This window comes from Monomorium pharaonis, chromosome 8 (assembly GCF_013373865.1).
Source record: "Monomorium pharaonis isolate MP-MQ-018 chromosome 8, ASM1337386v2, whole genome shotgun sequence".
Lineage (NCBI taxonomy): Eukaryota > Metazoa > Arthropoda > Insecta > Hymenoptera > Formicidae > Monomorium > Monomorium pharaonis.
The window spans coordinates 2,821,483-2,841,330 of NC_050474.1; the positions used below are offsets into that span (position 1 = coordinate 2,821,483).

A 19,848-nucleotide genomic window follows, 5' to 3' on the forward strand; every position below is an offset into this window, starting at 1 on the left:
AAGCATATATATCATATCAGTTGTTTTGAATCTTGGTTCACTTATGACGTTCACTAAATCTTGTCACAAATATTACGTCAAACGTAATCCACAATATTTCTAATTAATAATCAGATAAGATTAAAGTTATTAAGGACACTAGACTCATAATAAAAATTAAATCATTATATCATTACTATCAATTTAATTAAGAGTTGTGTTGAATTATCTGGAAAAAATGTTAATAATTATGCGATATTTAAAATTGCTTGAAAAATATATAAAAAAATATGAACATGCTAATAAAACATGCTAATTTGTTTTAAGTGTCTCTTAAATTTATCTTTTCAATATTTTTCATATGTCTATCATATGTATATTTTATTTGCGTTATTTAAAATTAGAAACATAAAAATTTCAAAATATAGATTATAGTAAATTTTTATAGTAATTGAATTAAACAGAAAGGGAAATATTGCAAATGCAAAAAAGTACAGTAAATAAATGTTTTTTTAATTTAATTAGAAATAATTTTACTATATTTTTTACATATCCATTTTTTGTCGTATAACAATAAGAGTAACAATTAGAGTATGAAGTCTTCAATGCACAGTTTATAAATATATTATATACATGTATGCCTTTCTTTTACATAGATATACATTACGTACAAATAAAAAAATGTATATATTATTCGAATAAAACATCAATGAACAATCATCAACTCTGTCAAAAATTACCCGGCGGACGCTTTTCAAGCCAACGCTTGATGGCTGGTACTTCTTCGACTGTCTTTTGCAGTTGTTTCAGATTTTCATATTTTTCAATGATATTCTCTTTCATCATATGGTTCATGTAGTCTAAAAGACCAACGAAAGTGAAATCGGCCCACGACAAAGCACCGCCGACAAAATAACCACCGTTCTCCTGCACCTGAGCGTCCAAACGCTCCAAATAAAACGGCACTGTCTCCTTGGCAGCTTTAAGTTTCTCTGTTTTAGCCTCTTCATTTTTTTCATAGGAGAAAGCAGCGATATCTAATAAAAACAAGAAAAAATATAAGATAATAATAAATTAAAAATTTTTGTGGACTGAATTTATTATATATAGCACAAATGTAGAAACATTTCTTTTCTGTTATTATTTGTTTGTAATAAAATATTATAGCTAAGTTAATTATTTTTTTGACAGTTATTAAGTGTATGTTACACTAACTCACTACATACATATTAATTAAATGTGCCTACATTAAACCCTATTAAATTTGAGTTTTTTTTAGTGCAAAGGGTGAAAGTTTTTGTATTTTTCATTGTTGCCAAGTGTGTGCCAATTAAAATTTCATCATAAATATTATAATTTAGAAAGATTAAGAGAGTAATATATATGTACACAGATATTATTGATCCCACATTGATAATTGATGAGTGTTCATTAATTAACTTTATAAATCTCAAATTTATAAATCATGATTTAAATCTTTTTTAAAAGAAAATATCTGTTTTTCTGGTAAATAAGAGTCAATAAATATTGTATGTAAAACAAAGTATTATCTATTACTTACTGGCGCGTAAATCGTGTATCGTATCAACAGCCGCGTCAATTAGCAAAGCCTCCCAATCATCTTTGCCAGCAAGACCACATTGTTTCGCCAAGTAACGGCAGATAGCTACGGACTGATCAATCTTCTTTCCATCCACTTCAAGCACGGGTACTTTACCAAATGGCATAGCTAAAATAATATATTTCAAAAAATATAATAGATTGTTAAAATTGAATAAAGTTTGTAATAGAAAAATTATGTGAATGCCTGTTGCAATCAATTTATAACTATATGTAATAGTCATAATGTTTGTATAAATAATTTTTGTAATTTAAAACATTGCCTATATATTAAGATTAATGTATTAGTAATATTAATCAGATATACATACTTGGCTTAAGTTTTGGCCAATCTTCTATCTCGAAACGTTCATCTACAAAATCGATTTCAGCATAGTTGAACAAGAAACGGATTGGCTCGCCCAATGCTGTGACTGGGAAGTAAATCAGTTTGTAGGAAGGCATGTTGCTGAAAGAAAAAAATACTTGTTATACTTATTCTTTTTATGATCATAATTCTGAGAATATAAAGATGTCTCAATGATTATACAACATTTTTAGTCTCAAAAATATTGATTTTATTAAAACATTTACTTTCAACTTAAAATTTATTTTTTATTAACATTTAATTCCATATTTAATCAAATTTATGTAAATTGAAATATGAGCTTTTCAAATTAATTTTTAATTAATATCATTTTTTATTCACATTGAATAAAAATTTTATCTAAACTTAGATTTTAAAGTTATTATCCAAGTTTTAACATTTTGAGAAAAACTTTTAATTATAAAACCACTGTTTATTCCTACGTTCATTATTTATTTAAAATAAAATAATTAACTACTGTGAATAATTATATATACAGTGTTATATACAGCAATTTTTTAATTTATAGAATACCAATGCAGTTATACAACCCTGCGCTAATTATATGTCATGTTTTCTGGTCTTTTTGTTATCATATTATTAATTGGTAATTACACCAGCATTTTTACGTATCATGTATATGATATTCATTATTATCATCATATTATTTTATTATACAAAATATTCATGCTGGAAACATATTGCATAATAATGTGAAATCTATTAAACATAGGAAATGTACATTCAATTTACGTGACATTCTACAGTACTTTTTAAACGTGATTTTAATGTGATACTTTTAATTATAATTTGTGCTTTATAAGATATATATTACGATATCTTGATTCTATTATTGAAGCGTTTCTCCTCTCTTTCAGCTAGGTTATATTCCATTAGTATTTGTATAGTATTTCAGTATAGCAATAGCTGCGATTATTCCGAATCTTATTTCTCGACTTAATCTCGATGCAAATATATGTTTCTCCTTCATGATTGAACTATAATTGGACTCCTTGCAATAAATGTTATTAATTTGCCGGTTAGCTTACCGGTTTCACACAAAATATCTAACACAGTACCACAATATCTAATACAGTATTCTGCAGTTAATCAGCCTAGTTTTAAATATGAATAATTAAGAATTTACAACTAGTATTACTTACGATTTAGCGAAATTTACGTTGAAAACGGAAAAGCGTTTGTTGTGCTGTTACAGCAGTTATGAGTTACGAACGTGATATCGACAGTGGAGCTCAGTGGAGCTGCCACTTGTTGAACTTCTCTATGTATTTACCTCCCTACCAGTTTTATATTCCCATTTTATTACTGTGATGTGGCATATTTTCAGACTCCACAGGAATCTTATCAGAAGAATATAGATAAACAAAAATATCTCGGAAAAAAAGATGTAGTTTAATAAGAAATATTATAAAATCTTCGACATATTCAAGTTTTTTAAGTGTTTTTAAACATTATTTACGTGTCTAATACCCAGATAATCAAGCGTGATGTAGCATTTTGAGCAAACTAATACATTGCATGTGTTACAGATTTGCAGTACATTAGTTGACATCGAAATAAAACACATTACGAATTCAACAACATGATTACTTATACATATGCAATCAGTTGAGCACATTTAAAAAAGGAAACAGTCAGCATTCATCATGACATTATATTGTTTGCGATATAACAGCAACATGACAACATACGATTGATAACAAATTAATGCTGACACGTTGCTATCAATTCGCCATTGTTAAAAATAGAATTCAATCTAACAAGTTCAATCTAACAGACATAACGGTCTCACCTTGTTCCGAGTGTCTAAATTAGTTGCTGCACGATCGTTGGCAACATAACTGAAACATCAAGATATTTGGCCGAGTAGTTTTTCGGGTTATTTAAAAACTTTATTTAAAATTGGGAATGCAAAAATTTAGGAATATAGAGATGTAGAAATTTTAATAACAAATTTTTTAAAATGGGAGCAAAAAATCAACAAATATGGTATAAATAAATTTATTAAAAATATACAATTACATTAGAAAAATGTTTTTATTTAGATTTAATAAGAAATATCTTTAGAAAAATAGATTTGTTAAGAAATACAAAATTACATAATAAAAAAGATAATGTGTGTTTTAGTTTTAATTAGAAATAATTTTAAGATATTTCTATTGCTTGTCGTATGACAATAAGAATTAGAGTGTGAAATATCTTCAATGAATAATTCATGAATATATATGTATACCTTTCTCTTACATATAGATATACATACATATGAAAAAAAGGATGTATTATTTAAATAAAACATCAATAAACAATCAATTCTGTCAAAAATCAAGCATTATTTTATGAAATTATTCGAATTAATTTGTCCAGTTAGCCGCCGGACGCTTCTCAAGCCAACGCTTGATGGCTGGTACTTTTTCGACTGTCTTTTGGAGTTGTTTCAGATTTTCATATTTCTCGACAATGTTTTCATTCATCATGAAGTTCAAGTAATCCAAAAGACCAACAAAAGTGAAATCGGCCCACGACAAAGCACCGCCGACAAAGTAACCGTCGTTTTTCTGCACCTGAGCGTCCAAACGCTCCAAATAAAATGGTACTATTTCCTTGGCAGCTTTAAGTTTCTCTGCTTTAGCCTCTTCATTTTTCTCATAGAAAAAAGCAGCGATATCTAATACAAATAAGAAAGAATATAAGACAAATATGATAATGATAAACAGTTTAAATCAAATTTTTTAATAGATCGAATTTATTATACAGCACAAATGTAGAAACATTTCTTTTCTGTTATCATTTGTTTCCAATATAATATTATCTGAGCTAATGCATTTTTGTGAGAGTTATTAAGTATTACATTAACTCACTGCATGCACATTAATTAAATACACATTAAACCCTAAATTTCAATCCATTTTAATGTACATTAAAAAGGTGAAAGTTTTTGTATCTTCCATTCTTGTCACATGTGTCAATTAAAATTTGATCATAAATATTATAATTTATAAAGATTAAAAAAGTAATATATACACAGATATGATTGATCCTATGTTGATAAATGGTGATAGTTTATTAATTAACTATCAAATTTATAAATCATGATTTAAATTTATTTTAAGAGTAAATGTCCGTTTCTCTGGTAAATAAGAGTTTGCTAAATATTGTATAAACAAAGTATTATCTATTACTTACTGGCGCGTAAATCGTGTATCGTATCAACAGCCGCGTCAATTAGCAAAGCCTCCCAATCATCTTTGCCAGCAAGACCACATTGTTTCGCCAAGTAACGGCAGATAGCTACGGACTGAGCAACCTTCTTTCCATCTACTTCGAGCACAGGTACTTTACCAAATGGCATAGCTAAAATATATTTCAAAAAATATAATAGATTATTAAAAATGAATAAAGTTTGTAATAGAAAAACCCCTGACATTTGAATTTCTATCGCAATCAATTTATAGCTGTAATGTTTGTATAAGTAATTTTTGTAGTCTTAAATATTGCCTATATACACATTAAGATTAATGTGTTATTAATATTAATCAGATGTACATACTTGGCTTAAGGTTTGGCCAATCTTTCCTGTCAAAACGTTCATCTACAAAATCAATGTCAGCATAGTTGAATAAGAAACGAATCGGTTCGGCTAATGCCGTAACTGGGAAGTAAATCAATTTGTAGGAAGGCATGTTGCTGAAAGAAAAAAATACTTGTTATACTTCTCTTCATTCTTTTTATGATCATAATTCTGAGAATATAAAGATGTCTCAACGATTATACAATATTTTTAGTCCCAGAGATTGATTTTATTGAGATATGTACTTTCAACTTAAAATCTATTTTTTATCAACACACACATTGAATTCCATATTTAATTAAATTTATATAGTAAAAATATAAGCTTTTTAAACTAATCTTTAATTAATCTCATTTTTATTCACATTAAATAAAAATTTTAGCTGAATTTAGATTAAAGTTATCAATTAAGAAAAACTTGAGTAATTATGAAAATGTTTATTCCTACTCTCATTTATTTAAAATAAGATAATTAACCAGTATATAATTATATATAATATACAGCAATTTTTTCATCTTTGAAACTATCAATGCAGTTTATGCAACACAGCACACAAATTTTATATGTCACGTTTTCTCTTTTTGTCATCATATTATTAATAATTACACCAGCATTTTTACATGTCACGCATGTGATATTCATTGTTATTATCATCATATTATTATGCACACATATTCACGCCTGAAGCATATTGCATAATAATATGAAATCTATGAAACATAAGGAAATGTATATTCAATTGACGACACTATACAGTCCTTTTTAAATGTGATTTATAAATGTAATACTTTTAATCACAATTTGTGTTTTATACACGATATCTTAATTGATTCTATTATGAAAGGAGTTTCTCTCTTCCAGGTTATACTCTATTAGTATCTGTACAATATTTCAATACAGCATCCGTAATTATTCCGAATCTTATTTCTCGATTTATTAATCTCGATGCATATATTTGCTTCTCTTTCGTGATTGGATGACTATAATTAGACCTCTTTCAACAAGTGTTACTGGGCGTTTTCCAACAAGTGACACGGAAGGACACAGTAGCTGCGGCTGCATTCTGTTTCATGCATAATGCATCGTTCATTTTTGTTGTTTGTCTGACGTTAAACAAAGATGAACAATGCATTATGTGCATCATGCGTAAAACGGAATGCAGGTAAAAAGAACAGGCCCACTGTGTCCACTGTGTTGCTTGTTGGAAAACGCCTAATTTGCTGGTTAGCTGGGCGGTAACCGGTAACCTCATTTTCACACAAAATATTTGACAATATCACAATATTTACAATATTCAATTAAACAGCCTAGTTTAAATTTTATTTTAAATCTGAATGATTAAAAATTTTACAATTAGTACTACTTACAATTTGGCAAATTTTACGTTAAAGACGGAAAAACGTTTGTTGCGCTGTTACAGCAGCTACGAACGTGATGTCCACAATGAAAGTGAAGCTGCCGCTGTTGAACTCCTCTTATTTATCTCTTCCTAATAGTTCCATATTCCCACTTTATCACATTGTGACGTGGTATATTTTCAGGCTCCAAAGGAAACTTACTAGAGAGATATAAGCAAGCAAATATATTTTTAAAAAAGATATAGTTTAATAAAAAATATTATAAAATCGTCGATATACATTAATTTTTAAAAAGTATTTCTTAAACGTTTTTCATGTATCTAATCTAATGGTTTTTTGGATTATTTAAAAACGTACGTTATTTAAAATTAAAAATACAAAAATTTAAAAATATAAAAATGTAGAAATTTTTATAATAAATTTAAAAAATTAATGGAAGCAAAAAGGTAAAAAATATAAATTTATAAAAAATATACAATTACAAGATACCACAAATTCGATACCAGTATATCTAAACAAAAAACGAATCGGCTCAGCCAATGCCGTGAAGGGAAAGTAAATCAGTTGTAGGTAGGTTTATTGCTGAAAGAAAAGTGCTTATTATTCTTCTCCTCATTTCTTTCGTTATTGTAATTCTGAGGACATAAAAACAATTTATCGACGGCTAATATTTTGAATAACGGTTTCAATATTTTCCGATTTTAATTTTAAAAAGTTTGATTTGCTGAGATGTGAGTTCTTTAAAATTTATCTTTTATATCCTTAATATTTAATTTTAGAGTTAATAAAATTTGAATCAGACTTTAAAATCAATTTTTCATGAATATTATTTTCAACCAGATTAAGTTAAAATTTAAGTTGGATTAAAATTGTTTCCAAAATTTAAAGTAATTTAACAAAATCTTAAGTAGTTATCAATTTAATAATTATAGAAATATTAATTTATTAACAAAAATTATTATTGCATCTTATTGCTAAATATACACATAGCACAGTATACCTAATCTATAAAAGTATACAGTTACCCAATCGCACTTGTTACAAATCATGTTTTCTTTTCTTTATTTAAAACTAAATGACTGATAACATTGCATAAAAATTTCCACGTATTTCATATGATATTTATATTTTGCAAACTTTATGCTTACAACATATTGCATAATATTATAAAATCAATAAAAATGTAAAACTAATTTAAAACATTTCATGCAGAGTAAGGAACTGTAGCTAGGTTTAAATAACATTATTATTTTCAAACTTTTTAAACAATGTTGTTCTTATCATTTATGATTTGTAGTATATAACATATATAATTTTGTTATTGATGAAAGATTCTGTAATTGAAACGTTTCTTTCTTTCAGATTATTCTCTGTTATTTATCTTATCTATCTTAGCTGTTATGTAATACTTTTCTAATGCGGGGATTATTCTGAATCTCATCCTCTGAATTAATTTTATTATTATTGTTTCATCACGATGATAGAAGGGCTGAGTCTATTTCTACAAATACTAATTTGCCGATTGCTTATAATTATCCGACTACAAAAAATAAGCAATATGTTTAACAGAATATAGTAAGAACCTTGAATTAGCTAGTATAATATAAATCTAATAATTAAGTTTTTATACTCACAATTTAGCAAACTCTCCCCCCCAAAAATAAAAAAAAATTGTTTATTTTATGCTGTGACAGCAGTCACTATAATGATGTCTCACGGTAGAACGTATACGTGCTATTCGTTAACCTTTCTATTTATCTGTCTTCCTATCAGTTATATATCCCCACTTTATCATTTGGGATGTGGCTGTTTTCGAACTCTAGCAGAAATTTATTACAGATATAAGAATGCAAAAAAACTCAGAAAAAAAAATTTTTTTTAATATTACAGAAGTATTCTTCAAGTTTACACAAGTGTTTCAATTACATCTTAAATGTCTTTCATGTGTCGACCTAATAGTTTTTGCGTTATTTAAAATTAACAATGTAGAAAATTTTTAATGTAAAAATTTGTAACAAAAATTGAATAAATGGAGAAATATTGCTAAAGAAATCAACAAGGAAATAGTATAACATAGTATACATTTATTAAAATAAATTACAAAATTACGTAATAATTAATTCAATTTTTTGGATGTCAATAGAATAATTTTATGCTAATTCTAGTAATTGTTGTACAATACAAATAACAATCTGGCTTTAATGTTGAAATATACATTTGTACTTCGAAAGCATAGTTGAATAAATTTATTATATGTATTTTTGATACATATATATAAATATATTTTTTTTAAAGAGAGAATATTATTCAAATCAAATATCAATTAATGAACAGTCAACTTTGTATAAGAATCAACCATTACTTTGTAAATTTACTTCTCCCAGATAGACGGCGGACGAGTCTTGAGCCATTTGTCGATGCCCGGTGATGAAACTTTAGATTTAAGTTGATTCAAATTGGTATATTTCAATGGTAAAATGTCCTCTTTCATCATGTAATTCATATAGTCCAAAAGACCGACAAAAGTGATATCGGCCCACGAAAGAGTACCACTAACGAAGTAACATTTGTTCCTCCTTGCTTGTTCCTCCAAACGCTGTATATAATACGGTACCATCTCCTTTGCAATTTTATATTTCTCATTTTTAGCCGCTTCATTTTTCTCGTAGAAGTAATCAGCGATATCTAATACAAACAAGAAGAAAGATCAGACAAATAAGATAATGATAAACGATTTAAATCGCATACGTCAGTGACTCTTATTTACATCGTCGCAAATAAATATGTATTTCTTCTTTATATTGCCGTTGTTTGCGAATAAATCTGTTTAATTAAAATCTACTTTAAAAGTACATCTCTGTTTCTGATAAATAAAAGAGAGATTGGATAAATATTCTATAAACAGAATGTTATCTACTCACAGGCGCGTAAATCGTGTATCGTGTCAACGGTTGCGTCGATTTCCAAAGCCTCCAAATCGTCCCTGCCGGCAAGACCACATTGCTTCGCCAAATAACGGCAAATTGCTTTGGACTGATGAATCATCTTTCCGTTTATTTCGAGCACGGGTACCTGGCCGAATGGCATAGCTGAAATAATATCTCAAAGAATGTAATATATCGTTAAAATAAAATAAAAACATATTAATATTTATCAGATACATACTTGGCTTAATAAGTTTTGGCCAATCTTTCCTATCGAAACGTATATCTTCAAATTCAATGCCCATATGGGCCAACAATAAACGAATTGGCTCAGCCAATGCGGTGATGGGAAAGTAAGTCAACTTGAAGGAAGACATGTTGCTGAAAGAAAAAATGCTCATTATTCTTAATTCTCTCCATTTATCTTGTCATAATAATGTTGAAAATATAAAGGAAATGTATGCTCAATTAACTGACAGACTTTTTAAACAATGCAATTCTTATTGATTAATTTAGCCTTAATAAAATAATATATAGTTCCTGAGATATCGATGAAAAACGAAATTATTGAGGCGTTATATTCAAATCATTCCCCAAATCAATGCTGATATTATTGCTTCACGCTGATGATAGAACGACTAATACAAATAGTCCACTTCCGGTCTACAAGCGTCACTAATTTGCCGGTCATAAATTAGTCGGGCAATAATCATAAAACGCTTTAGTATAAAATATTTGATAATATCATAATATCTACAATATTGAATTAACTAATCTAGTTGAAATTTAAAGGAAATGAAAACGAGTTCTTACAATGTGATGAATTCTATGCAGATGTAGAGAGGCGTTTTATCACGTTGTTACAGTGATTATACCAACGATGTTCAACAACGAAACTACTTGTTCGCTAAACTTGTCTATGTATCTATTTAGATCTCCCTACAAGTTGCATATCCCCACTTGTCATTCATGAGTTATCATTTATGACGTAACTATATAGCATATTTTTGAGTTCCAGAGGAAAGTTACTAGAGAGATAAGAGCAAGCAAAAATATCGCCCGCAAAAGATACAGTTTAATTTTAAAAAAATATTATAAAATAAGTGAAGTGTTTTAATTTAACATAATTCAGAAGAATCGAATATGAATAAAAAATTTATTTATTAAATCATGTCATATACACGAATTAAATTTTGTGACTTAATATGTCTGTTATGAAATTTATAAAAACATAGAATCACAAAATGAATTTTTGAAAATTAACTGAAACCAAAAAAGGCGTTTTTGTAATTTGTGACATGTTGAATACAAATTTACAAGCAGAAATATTTTATGACATAAAACTTGTAAGAACTATAAAATAAAATTCCCAAAAATGCGCAATACATAAGATTACATATAATTGCATTTAAAATCACAACAATTAGTTAAAACGTCAATGTAAATTTAATATGTAAAAAAATTTTGTCTACATATTAAGTGCCATATTTTCACCTTATGACACCCGTTTATCCTCAAAATAAGATGCGCTAGAAATTCAATGATATTCACACTATAAAAGATACAATATTTTTATTTTAAAATATAATGTTCAAGTTTTAAGCCTTTTTTAAAGTCTCCAGCACATCTCAGATTAATTTTCCAAAAATCTTTTTACAGTTCTTCCGTTATTTTCGACAAAACAAAACTGATAAGAATTCGTGATTGACAAAATTTTGCTCGATTTGATAGACGAATCTGTATAAAGATTGTATATACAGAAGTAACACTTTGATAATTGATAGAATGTAACATTACATGTTATCAAATATTTCCGTACAACAGCTATACAAGTCAATAAGAATTCTACGTATAAAAATTATGTATAATAAAAATTTCTAATAATCGTACAATACAAATATACACATTCTATACCCATCTTCCCATATTGTGATGCACAATACAAAACATATAATTATCTTAATAATGATTATTGAAAAAGAAAGCAATATATATGCTATACTCGAAGTGTAAATGTATCTTGACAAATTAAAAAATAAAAAAAAAGATATTTATCACAGTAGTCTTGTTTCACGTTTCTTGCTTTCCTAAGTGTGAAACATTTGTCCAATGATAGAAAAGTTCCTGACGGCGGAATTCATTTCAGAGATGTCGACATTTGGATGCAGACCCGACGAAACAACCGTGGTCGTGTTAGCTGGTGCATGCGTATTCATCCGCTGAATATTATCCATGTAACTTTTGTTCGGCTGTACATTCATACTGCTGTTAATGACATTCGGATGAGTCTGAGGCAGCGTGGTGATGATAGGCGCTACAACCGAAGAGGTAGACGCCACGGAAATGTCACCGCCGGTCGTCTGAGGAGATTGACTGTAGGAAACTTGTTGTTGCTGTTGCTGCTGTTGCGCATTTTGCGCAATTCCTGGCTGATAATTACTGTACTGTGCCTTGCATTTCTTCTCGTGTACAAACAGACTACCGGAATGGCTATACGCAGTGCCGCAAATTTTACACGCGTACGGCTTCTCGCCTGTATGCGTGAATCTGTGCTCCTTCAAGTACTTCAGGCGACGGAACGACTTGCCGCAGGTCTTGCAGTGATAATTCGCCTCGCCGGTGTGCGTGGTGATGTGCGCCTTGAGGGTGCACGATTTAGCGAACGCGGCGCTACAGTACTGACAGACGAACGGCCGATCACCCGTGTGAGTCCTCTCGTGATTGATGCAGTTCGAGTTGGACGTGAAACCACGGCCGCAGTATTTACACACATGCGGCTTGTAACCCGTGTGCGTTCGCATGTGAAACATCAGCCCAGTGTTCTGTCGGAACGTTTTGCTGCATATGTGGCAGAGAAAACGTTTGAAGTTCGTGTCCTGCTGCTCCTTGGCGCGCTCGTGAATTCGCAGATGTTTATGCAGCTTGATCTCCTTTTCGAACGACTTGTTACACTCCTCGCAGATGTACGGCTTTAATTTCTCATTGCTTCTCTCCTGATCTTTGCATGTGCAGTTGCACGTGGTGCCGCAGTTTGTGCAACGTTCATCCGCCTGTTCGCTGTGCGCATTCATTTGATGCTTTAGCAAAGACTTCTTGGTATCATACGACTTCCCGCAGATTCTGCACGGAAAGCCCTTATCTTCGTTATCGGAATCCAGCTCCTCTCTTATCCAGATGTTTATCAGTTTGATGGCCGACTTGTCATCAGGCGGTTTCTGCGGCTCTGGGCATACCTTGGTCTCATCGTGACCGTATCGGTCCATGTGACTCTTGAGCCTGTCCTGTCGGAAAAATTTCATGTTGCAGACGTTGCAAACGTATTTCCTCTCGTTATGCGCCAGCAGATGACGTTGAAGCGACCTCTCGGTACGATAACTCTTGCTGCAGTGCTTGCAACGGAAGAGCGACGCGTCCTCATCGAGAGATTCAGCCTTATCGTCGCTCGAGTCATCGCTATTCACCAAATCCGAATCTGTTTGCTGTTCCATTCTCAGGTTGTTACGTTTTCTCAGCTCCCTCGTCGTCGTACGATCGTTCTCGTTCTGTGAATACCCCCCGTCGTGCGCCACTTCCTCGTCCTCGCCTAGTCTCATGAATGATGTTTCAAGAGACTCCGGATTGTTTTCCAGCTTTCTCCTGTCCCGTATTTCCTTCAGAATAGAAAAAACGTCTTTAGGATACGCTCTCTTGTGCGTGTTAAGGTGCCTGACCATGGTATCGAGCTTCCTGAAACTCTTGTTGCAGATTTTGCACAACACCGGTTTTGGCTTCTCCTTCGCTGACTTGTGCATACTAACATGCTTGTGTAATTTATCCAGACACAAGAATTGCTTATCACAGCTGTCGCATTTGAACTCTTTATCGTTGTGGGTTGACATGTGTCTGTCCAAAGACTTCTTACTAGAATAAAATCTATCACATTTTTCACATTTGTATCGTAACTCAAGTTTGGACGACCTGTCCACTGTCTTATCATGAGCATTTCTCACCTTCGTTTGATACTCGCTATCGCTGTTCTCGTGTTTGACGTTCTTTTTAATATATAGTCTCTGCCTCTCCTTGTAATTGCGCAAATTTTCTATAGATGTGACTCTTTTAAACATAGTTAATCTTCGCGTTCTATAAATATCCTTTTTAAATATCTTATCAGGTTCGATCTGTTTATATCTACCATCATTATACAAATCCATTTCAATGTCTACTGGATCCTGCCTGGTTTGTTCAAAGGTGTCTGGCGTCTGTTCTTGCTTCATAATATTTGATTGCACAGTATTCTTGTCCACATTAACTTCATTACTCACATTAATTTCTATATTATGCTTCAAATTGCTTGCATCAAGGAGATTGCATCCAAAAGATTGCTCAGTCTGACAACACTGATCCTGCAAAACAAAAGAGAGATGTGAGAGTCTGTAAATGGTATTAAAATAAATACTAAATACTATTTTACTCGTATGAAAGTGAAAGTACTTTTGTAGCAATAAAATTGCCAGCAACTTTTGCCCTTGAAACTTTCCCATACAGCTTCCTGAGCTCTATGTCTGCCTTTTGACATTGCTCCCTGAATTCATAGGCAACATTGACTTTTACCATGCAGTCGATGCAGATGCTGGAAGGCAGCCCATCATCCTCCAGGACCTGGACAAGAAAAAAGACAGGGCCTCATAGTCGTACCTATGCACGAGGTAAACAGGAGGTGATGGACAGGTGTGAAAACAAACCTCCACACCGCAGCATAGCTGCAATTTCTCGGACCTGGAAGGCCCCTCCGGATCGTCCCAGTTCCCGCGGAAGATGCACTGATTGTTGTGATCCACGGTCAAGCAGACGCGGCAAAGGTTGGTGTCCGGATTCGCTCGCGTCAACATCGTGCTGTCGATGGTTGACGTATACCTCGGACCTACAAGCTTCCTCTCTACTCTCTGTCGTCGTTTCCAGCAGGAGTGCGAGAACGTTCACCGATATTTTCACGAGCTCAATGATCCTCGACGCAACGTCATCGTCGAGAACTCCACAACGCTGGCCACCACACTAGTCGCACACAAGTGCACACTACACAAGCACACGCGTCGTCTTGTCCAGTCTCGTCGCTGCTTCTTGTTCTTCTCTTTCCCCTGGTGCGTCCCTGCGATAGCTTCTTCAGCGCGGCCTGCAGCCACTCATTCGAACTAGGCTGTGGTTTGCTGCTCGGCTCGACGGTTTGACGTTTCGTGACATGTTGTAGCCGATGTGCCTATCCATCCTGGATAATTTTTAGTGTTAGGAGTGCTATCGTTCCGTCGTCGTTATGCCTGTAAGTCCTTGCGTAAATGTGGACAGTCAAGTGAGATTTATAAGCAAACGTGGCAACGCGCCAGGGCGTTACCCGTTTAACCTAACCAAAGTGCAGTGTCACACTGCTTTTTTAGCTTCGATTTTTCTTGCTGTTTTTATCTCTATTGAACATTCACGAATTAAATATTCTCGCGTATAAATTATATTGTTAGGATGATACGAACGATCCTTGTGTGCGTGAATGGATCGGAATAATGATGTAGAATAAGCGTGTTGCATCAGAGTTTGCTTACGGAGCAATCGGATTAGTCATCCCTCTCAGATATCTTCTAATCTAATTTTTTTATCATTCAAACATATTAGGTTTACCATCACAGTCTTACAGAATTTATGAAGTATTTTTTAGCAAGACCTTTTTGTTAAAATCGAAATATTTAACGTCATTTAAGCTGCAACCATTATCTTGAAAGTAAGATGTCTGATCGCATTATTCATAGTTTGTAGTATCTTAAGAAGGGTTGTACTATAAATAACAAAAATACATCATATTATCGATTATTTATTTCTTTCAAATCTTTGATTTTTCTCACCATTTTTATCTCTATTGAACATTTACAAATTATTGTTTATGTTATGTTTAGACAAATCTTATTTTTATATAGATAATACAAGCAATGTAAATTATTATAAATTATTAAAATGTCTGATTTTATTAATAAAGTAAAAATATAGTATTAAAAATAAAAGAAAAACAAAATTTTCACTATTATTGATAAAATTAAAATCTGTAATCTTTAGATTATTATCTACATAAATGACGTGTAAAACATAGTTTACATTATAGGCACATAATAAATTATTAATATTTTACATTCATTTGATCTTAATTTCTTGCTTATGTATCATTTAAATGTTTTAGGCTTATCACTCGAGCTTTACGAGCAAAACCCATGGCACCATCGGAAACATGGCACTGTTGCCGATCAAAACCACATTCAGGGGTCCCGCGCCTCCTTTTAATAATAAGGAACAAGACATCATTGATGAGGCATTGTATTTCTTCAAGGCAAATGTATTCTTCAGAACATATGAGATTAAGGTAGTATATTTGATAACTAAACCTTATTGTCGAATATGTAATTTTATATGTATTAAAATGTATTTTTGTTGCAGAGCGAGGCTGACAGAGTTTTAATCTACATCACCCTATTTATTACCGAATGTTTAAAGAAACTGCAAAAATGCGCAACCCAGCCACAGGCCATGAACGAAATGTTCTCCCTCGCTATTTCCAAATTCGATATCCCCGGTGATCCTGGCTTTCCCTTGAATTCAGTATATGCCAAACCAAGCAGTCCTGCTGAAGCTGGTGAGTACTGAACTTGTGAAACACGGTTTTTAGAGATTAACAGTAATTAATCAAGATCACACAACATAACATCACTTTGAATTTTAGATCTCATGAGGCAATATCTTCATCAAATCAGGCAAGAAACGGCTGTTAGAATCGTTGAAAAAGTATACGGCGAAGACGGAAAGCCGAGCAAATGGTGGCTCTGTTTCGCGAAAAAGAAATTTATGGACAAGTCGCTATCTGGTCCTGGCCAATGAGTTATCTCTCCTTTATTGTTTTGAGAATGTGCATGATTGAAAAAATAAACCGGTTAAGAAAAAACCGTTTTTTATCTGTTTCATCACGAATGCTCAACATTTTCGCAAGATTTGTGGCGGAAAACCAAAAGAATACCAAAATTTTCCAAGTCTTAAGAAAGAAATATTTATTTTTTGTACAGGATACGTCACGATATTGATCCGATGTAACCAATAAAATGATGTACCTTGCATTGCAAAAGTTACAAACAAGATAATTATCGTTTTCTGCGGAGAGATAGCGTGTTTCGTCTCTTCCAGGCCGCCCGACGCGAGCCACCGATTGTTTGCGAGTAGCGATGTCCTTTGCCTAATCCGCGAGAGCTCCTGCCAGCGGAAGTTTTGCCGCGAAGCTCACGGTGTTTGTGCACTGCGTTGCATACCCAATTTACTTTAGGATCATTACGAATTGCCTAAAACAAAAACAAAAAATGTTAAAAATACGCGGCGAATAAATATTAAAATAATTCTGAATAATTTGTGTTCAGACATCCAAGGAAGATTAAAAATCATGGATAATTCATTAGTGATAAAAATTGTCATCATATTGTTAAAAGAAAAAAAGTATATCAGGTATCAGTTCATACATATATAATAGTACAAAATAGATTTGTTTGAAGATAATAGTAGCTATAAATTCTAATGAAGTACCTTATGGGCAGGATCGACCAGAATAACTTCATAGTATTTGTATGAAGAGTCTTGAGCTACCCAGTAGCTGTTCAGTACTCGCAATCCGCCACAACGGCGGCCAACGCGTTCCTGCAACAGAAATATTGTAAGTAGAGAATTCTAATAAAAGAGAAGAATTTGTCAAAAACTGATGGTAATTTCAGACATCCAAGGAAGAAAAAAAATCAATGTTGTTCATTAATAAAAACTTCTATCATCATTTTTATAAATACAATGATAAAATTCTGTTAATGTTAATTACTGTTAATATTAATAAAACTATAATTTCCACAATTAAAAATATGTAATCAGAAAGTACAGCTGTCTCCTCATTTTAAGATAAGAGTGGTGCATGGTACAAATTCATCATATGAGATTCCTAAGATCTTTTTTTATAGCTTACAAACTTGACTACGTAGAGTTCAGTTCAACATCTCACCTCTGCAACTGATTGCAGTTTCCTTGTCGGTTTCAACTGGTTGACACCGTGGCTCTTGGGTTTGCCATAGGTCGCACCCTTGGGAACTGGACGCTTGCGTCCACCACGTCGTACGCGAATTCTAAAGACAATGAAACCTGTGTCGCACAAAAATGAGATGTTTATTCTCCACTTACTATCATATACTTATCACATAAACATAATTTGCCATGTATATCAGTAATTAATAGGGTATTTTTCTCTTCACAACACTGTCAGAGTGGTGCAAGTCCAAAATCATCATTTCATTTCCATGTAAAAATTGCATATATTTCGATATTAAACGCAATAAAATAGTATAATCATATATTATAAAAAGTTCTATTAATAAGTTTAAAATTTATCAATAGCTATGGAATTGTACTTATGCCTTGTAAAATATAGTTTATTATAAATCATAAAAGTGTAATTATATAAAATGTAAATATAAATTGTAAATCGTATACAGCATTCAAATTTAAGAAAAAAGGAATAGTTTAGTATCATAATCCCCCCACGATTGTCAATTATAAAGAGTAAATCGCAAAAATATACATTAATATCAAAAACAAAATTTTTTTACTACAAATATTTAAGAAGCAAACATCTCTAATATCATTTGCCAAACCTTGATCTCAATTAGATGTGTCCAACGATCAAAAATTAATTTTCAGACGCGTGTATGTTCTCTATTCGGCAGGTACTTGGATGACGACGCTCACCTTGCTTGGCTTTGTAACCCAGACGGCGGGCCTTGTCTGGTCTGGATGGTCTAGGGGCACGATGCATCTTGGTCAACTGGCGGTACTGCCAGCATCTGACGCGCAGCAAGAAGCGGAGCACGTCGCTCTGCTTCTTGCGATAGAGCTCCTGCATATACTTGTATGCACCCATCGCGGATCCCTGTACACATGATGGTCAGACAGGTTAGACGGTGGCATCATTCGTGTTCTTATGCTACGAAAATTTCACGTAAACGATTATCTTCTTCCCTAATGAAAGGCGTATGCGTTTAAATCGTTATTTTCATTATTCTCGATTGAAAATGCCTCGCGGAGCGCGTTCGAAGAAGGGAAATGTTGAAACGCGAGTGCGGCGAGCATGATCGAGGTTAAAGTTTCCGCCGCGGCGAATATGATAGATCGACGGTAGAGTTTATGAAAAATACAAAGAAATCTCGAATTGAAAAGCACGATGAACGAGCTGTTCGTATTTCGACGCCCGTAAAATTTAGGATGTCTGTAATAAAATGCGATTTTCACCAACGGACGTCACTCACCCCACACGATCCAAAATAGAAGGAAGAAGAGTCTGGCCGGCAGTTCCTGATGGAGCCACCTGGTCACCTCTACAACATGGCGTATTCCTACGTCATCTCCAGAGACATCTGAAACTCCGGGCGAGAATCGCGTGCGCAAACGTCCGTCGATATTCGAAACAAAATGGCGAGAGAGGCATATGAAATATATACATATATATGATGTATATATTCATATTATAAATATATGCGATTTACGATTTCTGTAGATTACTCGGGACCTGGAACTGTATTGATACGCAGAATCTAGGTCAAGCTTGAATTTACGTCGGAATGCGAAAGCACGTCTTGCTCCTACGCGATTCCGGCTCCAATATATACTCAGAAAGCATATAAACAAATCAGAGATGTCTATTATTTGTTATTTCTCTTTAGGAACTTTGCGAGAACAGGATGACGTCCCTTACAGTCAATAAAAAAACTTACTTTCACATTTTGAATGCTCTGAGAATGTCCTAGATTTTTAAATATAATTTATGTATATCTTAATAAAAATTTTTATCAAAATTTTTATACGAATTGAGAAAAATCTGAGAAATTTTCTAAAACGTCACAAAATTATACACAAATTCTGAAAAAAAGTTTTCATCATTAAATATAAGTTCTTAAAATGTAATGTATTACATTTGTAATACATGTAATGTATTACATGATGTTTATT

At 32.4% G+C, this 19,848-nt stretch overlaps 6 protein-coding genes across 6 annotated transcripts; 1 reads left to right on the forward strand and 5 right to left on the reverse strand.

Moving 5' to 3' along the window:
• Positions 1-471: 471 nt before the first annotated feature.
• LOC118647052 (glutathione S-transferase-like) lies at positions 472-3,233 on the reverse strand. Its single transcript, XM_036291191.1, has 4 exons — positions 3,109-3,233; positions 1,911-2,047; positions 1,541-1,708; positions 472-1,016 (listed from the first exon to the last, which is right to left on the reverse strand). The coding sequence occupies exons 2-4, from the start codon at positions 2,041-2,043 to the stop codon at positions 709-711; spliced, it is 609 nt and encodes a 202-aa protein (XP_036147084.1). The 5' UTR covers positions 2,044-2,047; positions 3,109-3,233; the 3' UTR covers positions 472-708.
• An 828-nt stretch (positions 3,234-4,061) lies between these two features.
• On the reverse strand, positions 4,062-6,991 carry LOC118644176 (glutathione S-transferase-like). The gene is made up of 4 exons (XM_036291190.1): positions 6,902-6,991; positions 5,514-5,650; positions 5,150-5,317; positions 4,062-4,631 (listed from the first exon to the last, which is right to left on the reverse strand). The coding sequence occupies exons 2-4, from the start codon at positions 5,644-5,646 to the stop codon at positions 4,318-4,320; spliced, it is 615 nt and encodes a 204-aa protein (XP_036147083.1). The 5' UTR covers positions 5,647-5,650; positions 6,902-6,991; the 3' UTR covers positions 4,062-4,317.
• A 1,965-nt stretch (positions 6,992-8,956) lies between these two features.
• Positions 8,957-10,764, reverse strand: LOC105830829 (glutathione S-transferase). The gene is made up of 4 exons (XM_028189897.1): positions 10,630-10,764; positions 10,058-10,197; positions 9,814-9,981; positions 8,957-9,577 (listed from the first exon to the last, which is right to left on the reverse strand). Exons 2-4 carry the CDS (start codon positions 10,191-10,193, stop codon positions 9,264-9,266), a joined length of 618 nt encoding a protein of 205 aa, XP_028045698.1. The 5' UTR covers positions 10,194-10,197; positions 10,630-10,764; the 3' UTR covers positions 8,957-9,263.
• A 479-nt stretch (positions 10,765-11,243) lies between these two features.
• Positions 11,244-14,889, reverse strand: LOC105830841 (zinc finger protein 709-like). The gene is made up of 3 exons (XM_012670470.3): positions 14,538-14,889; positions 14,287-14,454; positions 11,244-14,198 (listed from the first exon to the last, which is right to left on the reverse strand). The coding sequence occupies exons 1-3, from the start codon at positions 14,682-14,684 to the stop codon at positions 11,904-11,906; spliced, it is 2,610 nt and encodes an 869-aa protein (XP_012525924.1). The 5' UTR covers positions 14,685-14,889; the 3' UTR covers positions 11,244-11,903.
• Positions 14,890-14,958: 69 nt separating this feature from the next.
• LOC105830843 (actin-related protein 2/3 complex subunit 3) lies at positions 14,959-16,765 on the forward strand. The gene is made up of 4 exons (XM_012670472.3): positions 14,959-15,109; positions 16,010-16,189; positions 16,264-16,459; positions 16,547-16,765. The coding sequence occupies exons 1-4, from the start codon at positions 15,104-15,106 to the stop codon at positions 16,699-16,701; spliced, it is 537 nt and encodes a 178-aa protein (XP_012525926.1). The 5' UTR covers positions 14,959-15,103; the 3' UTR covers positions 16,702-16,765.
• A 77-nt stretch (positions 16,766-16,842) lies between these two features.
• LOC105830842 (60S ribosomal protein L15) lies at positions 16,843-19,268 on the reverse strand. Its single transcript, XM_012670471.3, has 5 exons — positions 19,149-19,268; positions 18,592-18,772; positions 17,852-17,988; positions 17,392-17,502; positions 16,843-17,153 (listed from the first exon to the last, which is right to left on the reverse strand). The coding sequence occupies exons 2-5, from the start codon at positions 18,761-18,763 to the stop codon at positions 16,959-16,961; spliced, it is 615 nt and encodes a 204-aa protein (XP_012525925.1). The 5' UTR covers positions 18,764-18,772; positions 19,149-19,268; the 3' UTR covers positions 16,843-16,958.
• Positions 19,269-19,848: the final 580 nt, after the last annotated feature.

Bases quoted from the DNA above. Each gene is read 5' to 3' on its own strand.
- LOC105830829 (XM_028189897.1), bottom strand. From the start codon at position 10,193: ATGTCTTCCTTCAAGTTGACTTACTTTCCCATCACCGCATTGGCTGAG. The intron at 9,982-10,057 runs GTATGTATCTGA...ATATTATTTCAG, and splicing joins GCCAAAACTTATTAAGCCAA to CTATGCCATTCGGCCAGGTA. The intron at 9,578-9,813 runs GTGAGTAGATAA...TGTTTGTATTAG, and splicing joins GATACACGATTTACGCGCCT to ATATCGCTGATTACTTCTAC.
- LOC105830843 (XM_012670472.3), top strand. The intron at 16,190-16,263 runs GTAGTATATTTG...TTTTTGTTGCAG, and splicing joins TCAGAACATATGAGATTAAG to AGCGAGGCTGACAGAGTTTT. The intron at 16,460-16,546 runs GTGAGTACTGAA...TTTGAATTTTAG, and splicing joins AAGCAGTCCTGCTGAAGCTG to ATCTCATGAGGCAATATCTT.
- LOC118647052 (XM_036291191.1), bottom strand. From the start codon at position 2,043: ATGCCTTCCTACAAACTGATTTACTTCCCAGTCACAGCATTGGGCGAG. The intron at 1,709-1,910 runs GTATGTATATCT...ATATTATTTTAG, and splicing joins TTGGCCAAAACTTAAGCCAA to CTATGCCATTTGGTAAAGTA. The intron at 1,017-1,540 runs GTAAGTAATAGA...TGTTTTTATTAG, and splicing joins GATACACGATTTACGCGCCA to ATATCGCTGCTTTCTCCTAT.
- LOC105830842 (XM_012670471.3), bottom strand. From the start codon at position 18,763: ATGGGTGCATACAAGTATATGCAGGAGCTCTATCGCAAGAAGCAGAGC. The intron at 17,503-17,851 runs GTGAGATGTTGA...TTTCTGTTGCAG, and splicing joins AACTGCAATCAGTTGCAGAG to GAACGCGTTGGCCGCCGTTG. The intron at 17,154-17,391 runs GTACTTCATTAG...TTTTTGTTTTAG, and splicing joins TGGTCGATCCTGCCCATAAG to GCAATTCGTAATGATCCTAA.
- LOC105830841 (XM_012670470.3), bottom strand. From the start codon at position 14,684: ATGTTGACGCGAGCGAATCCGGACACCAACCTTTGCCGCGTCTGCTTG. The intron at 14,455-14,537 runs GTTTGTTTTCAC...TTTCTTGTCCAG, and splicing joins AGCTATGCTGCGGTGTGGAG to GTCCTGGAGGATGATGGGCT. The intron at 14,199-14,286 runs GTACTTTCACTT...TTTGTTTTGCAG, and splicing joins GCAATTTTATTGCTACAAAA to GATCAGTGTTGTCAGACTGA.
- LOC118644176 (XM_036291190.1), bottom strand. From the start codon at position 5,646: ATGCCTTCCTACAAATTGATTTACTTCCCAGTTACGGCATTAGCCGAA. The intron at 5,318-5,513 runs GTATGTACATCT...AATATATTTTAG, and splicing joins TTGGCCAAACCTTAAGCCAA to CTATGCCATTTGGTAAAGTA. The intron at 4,632-5,149 runs GTAAGTAATAGA...TATTTGTATTAG, and splicing joins GATACACGATTTACGCGCCA to ATATCGCTGCTTTTTTCTAT.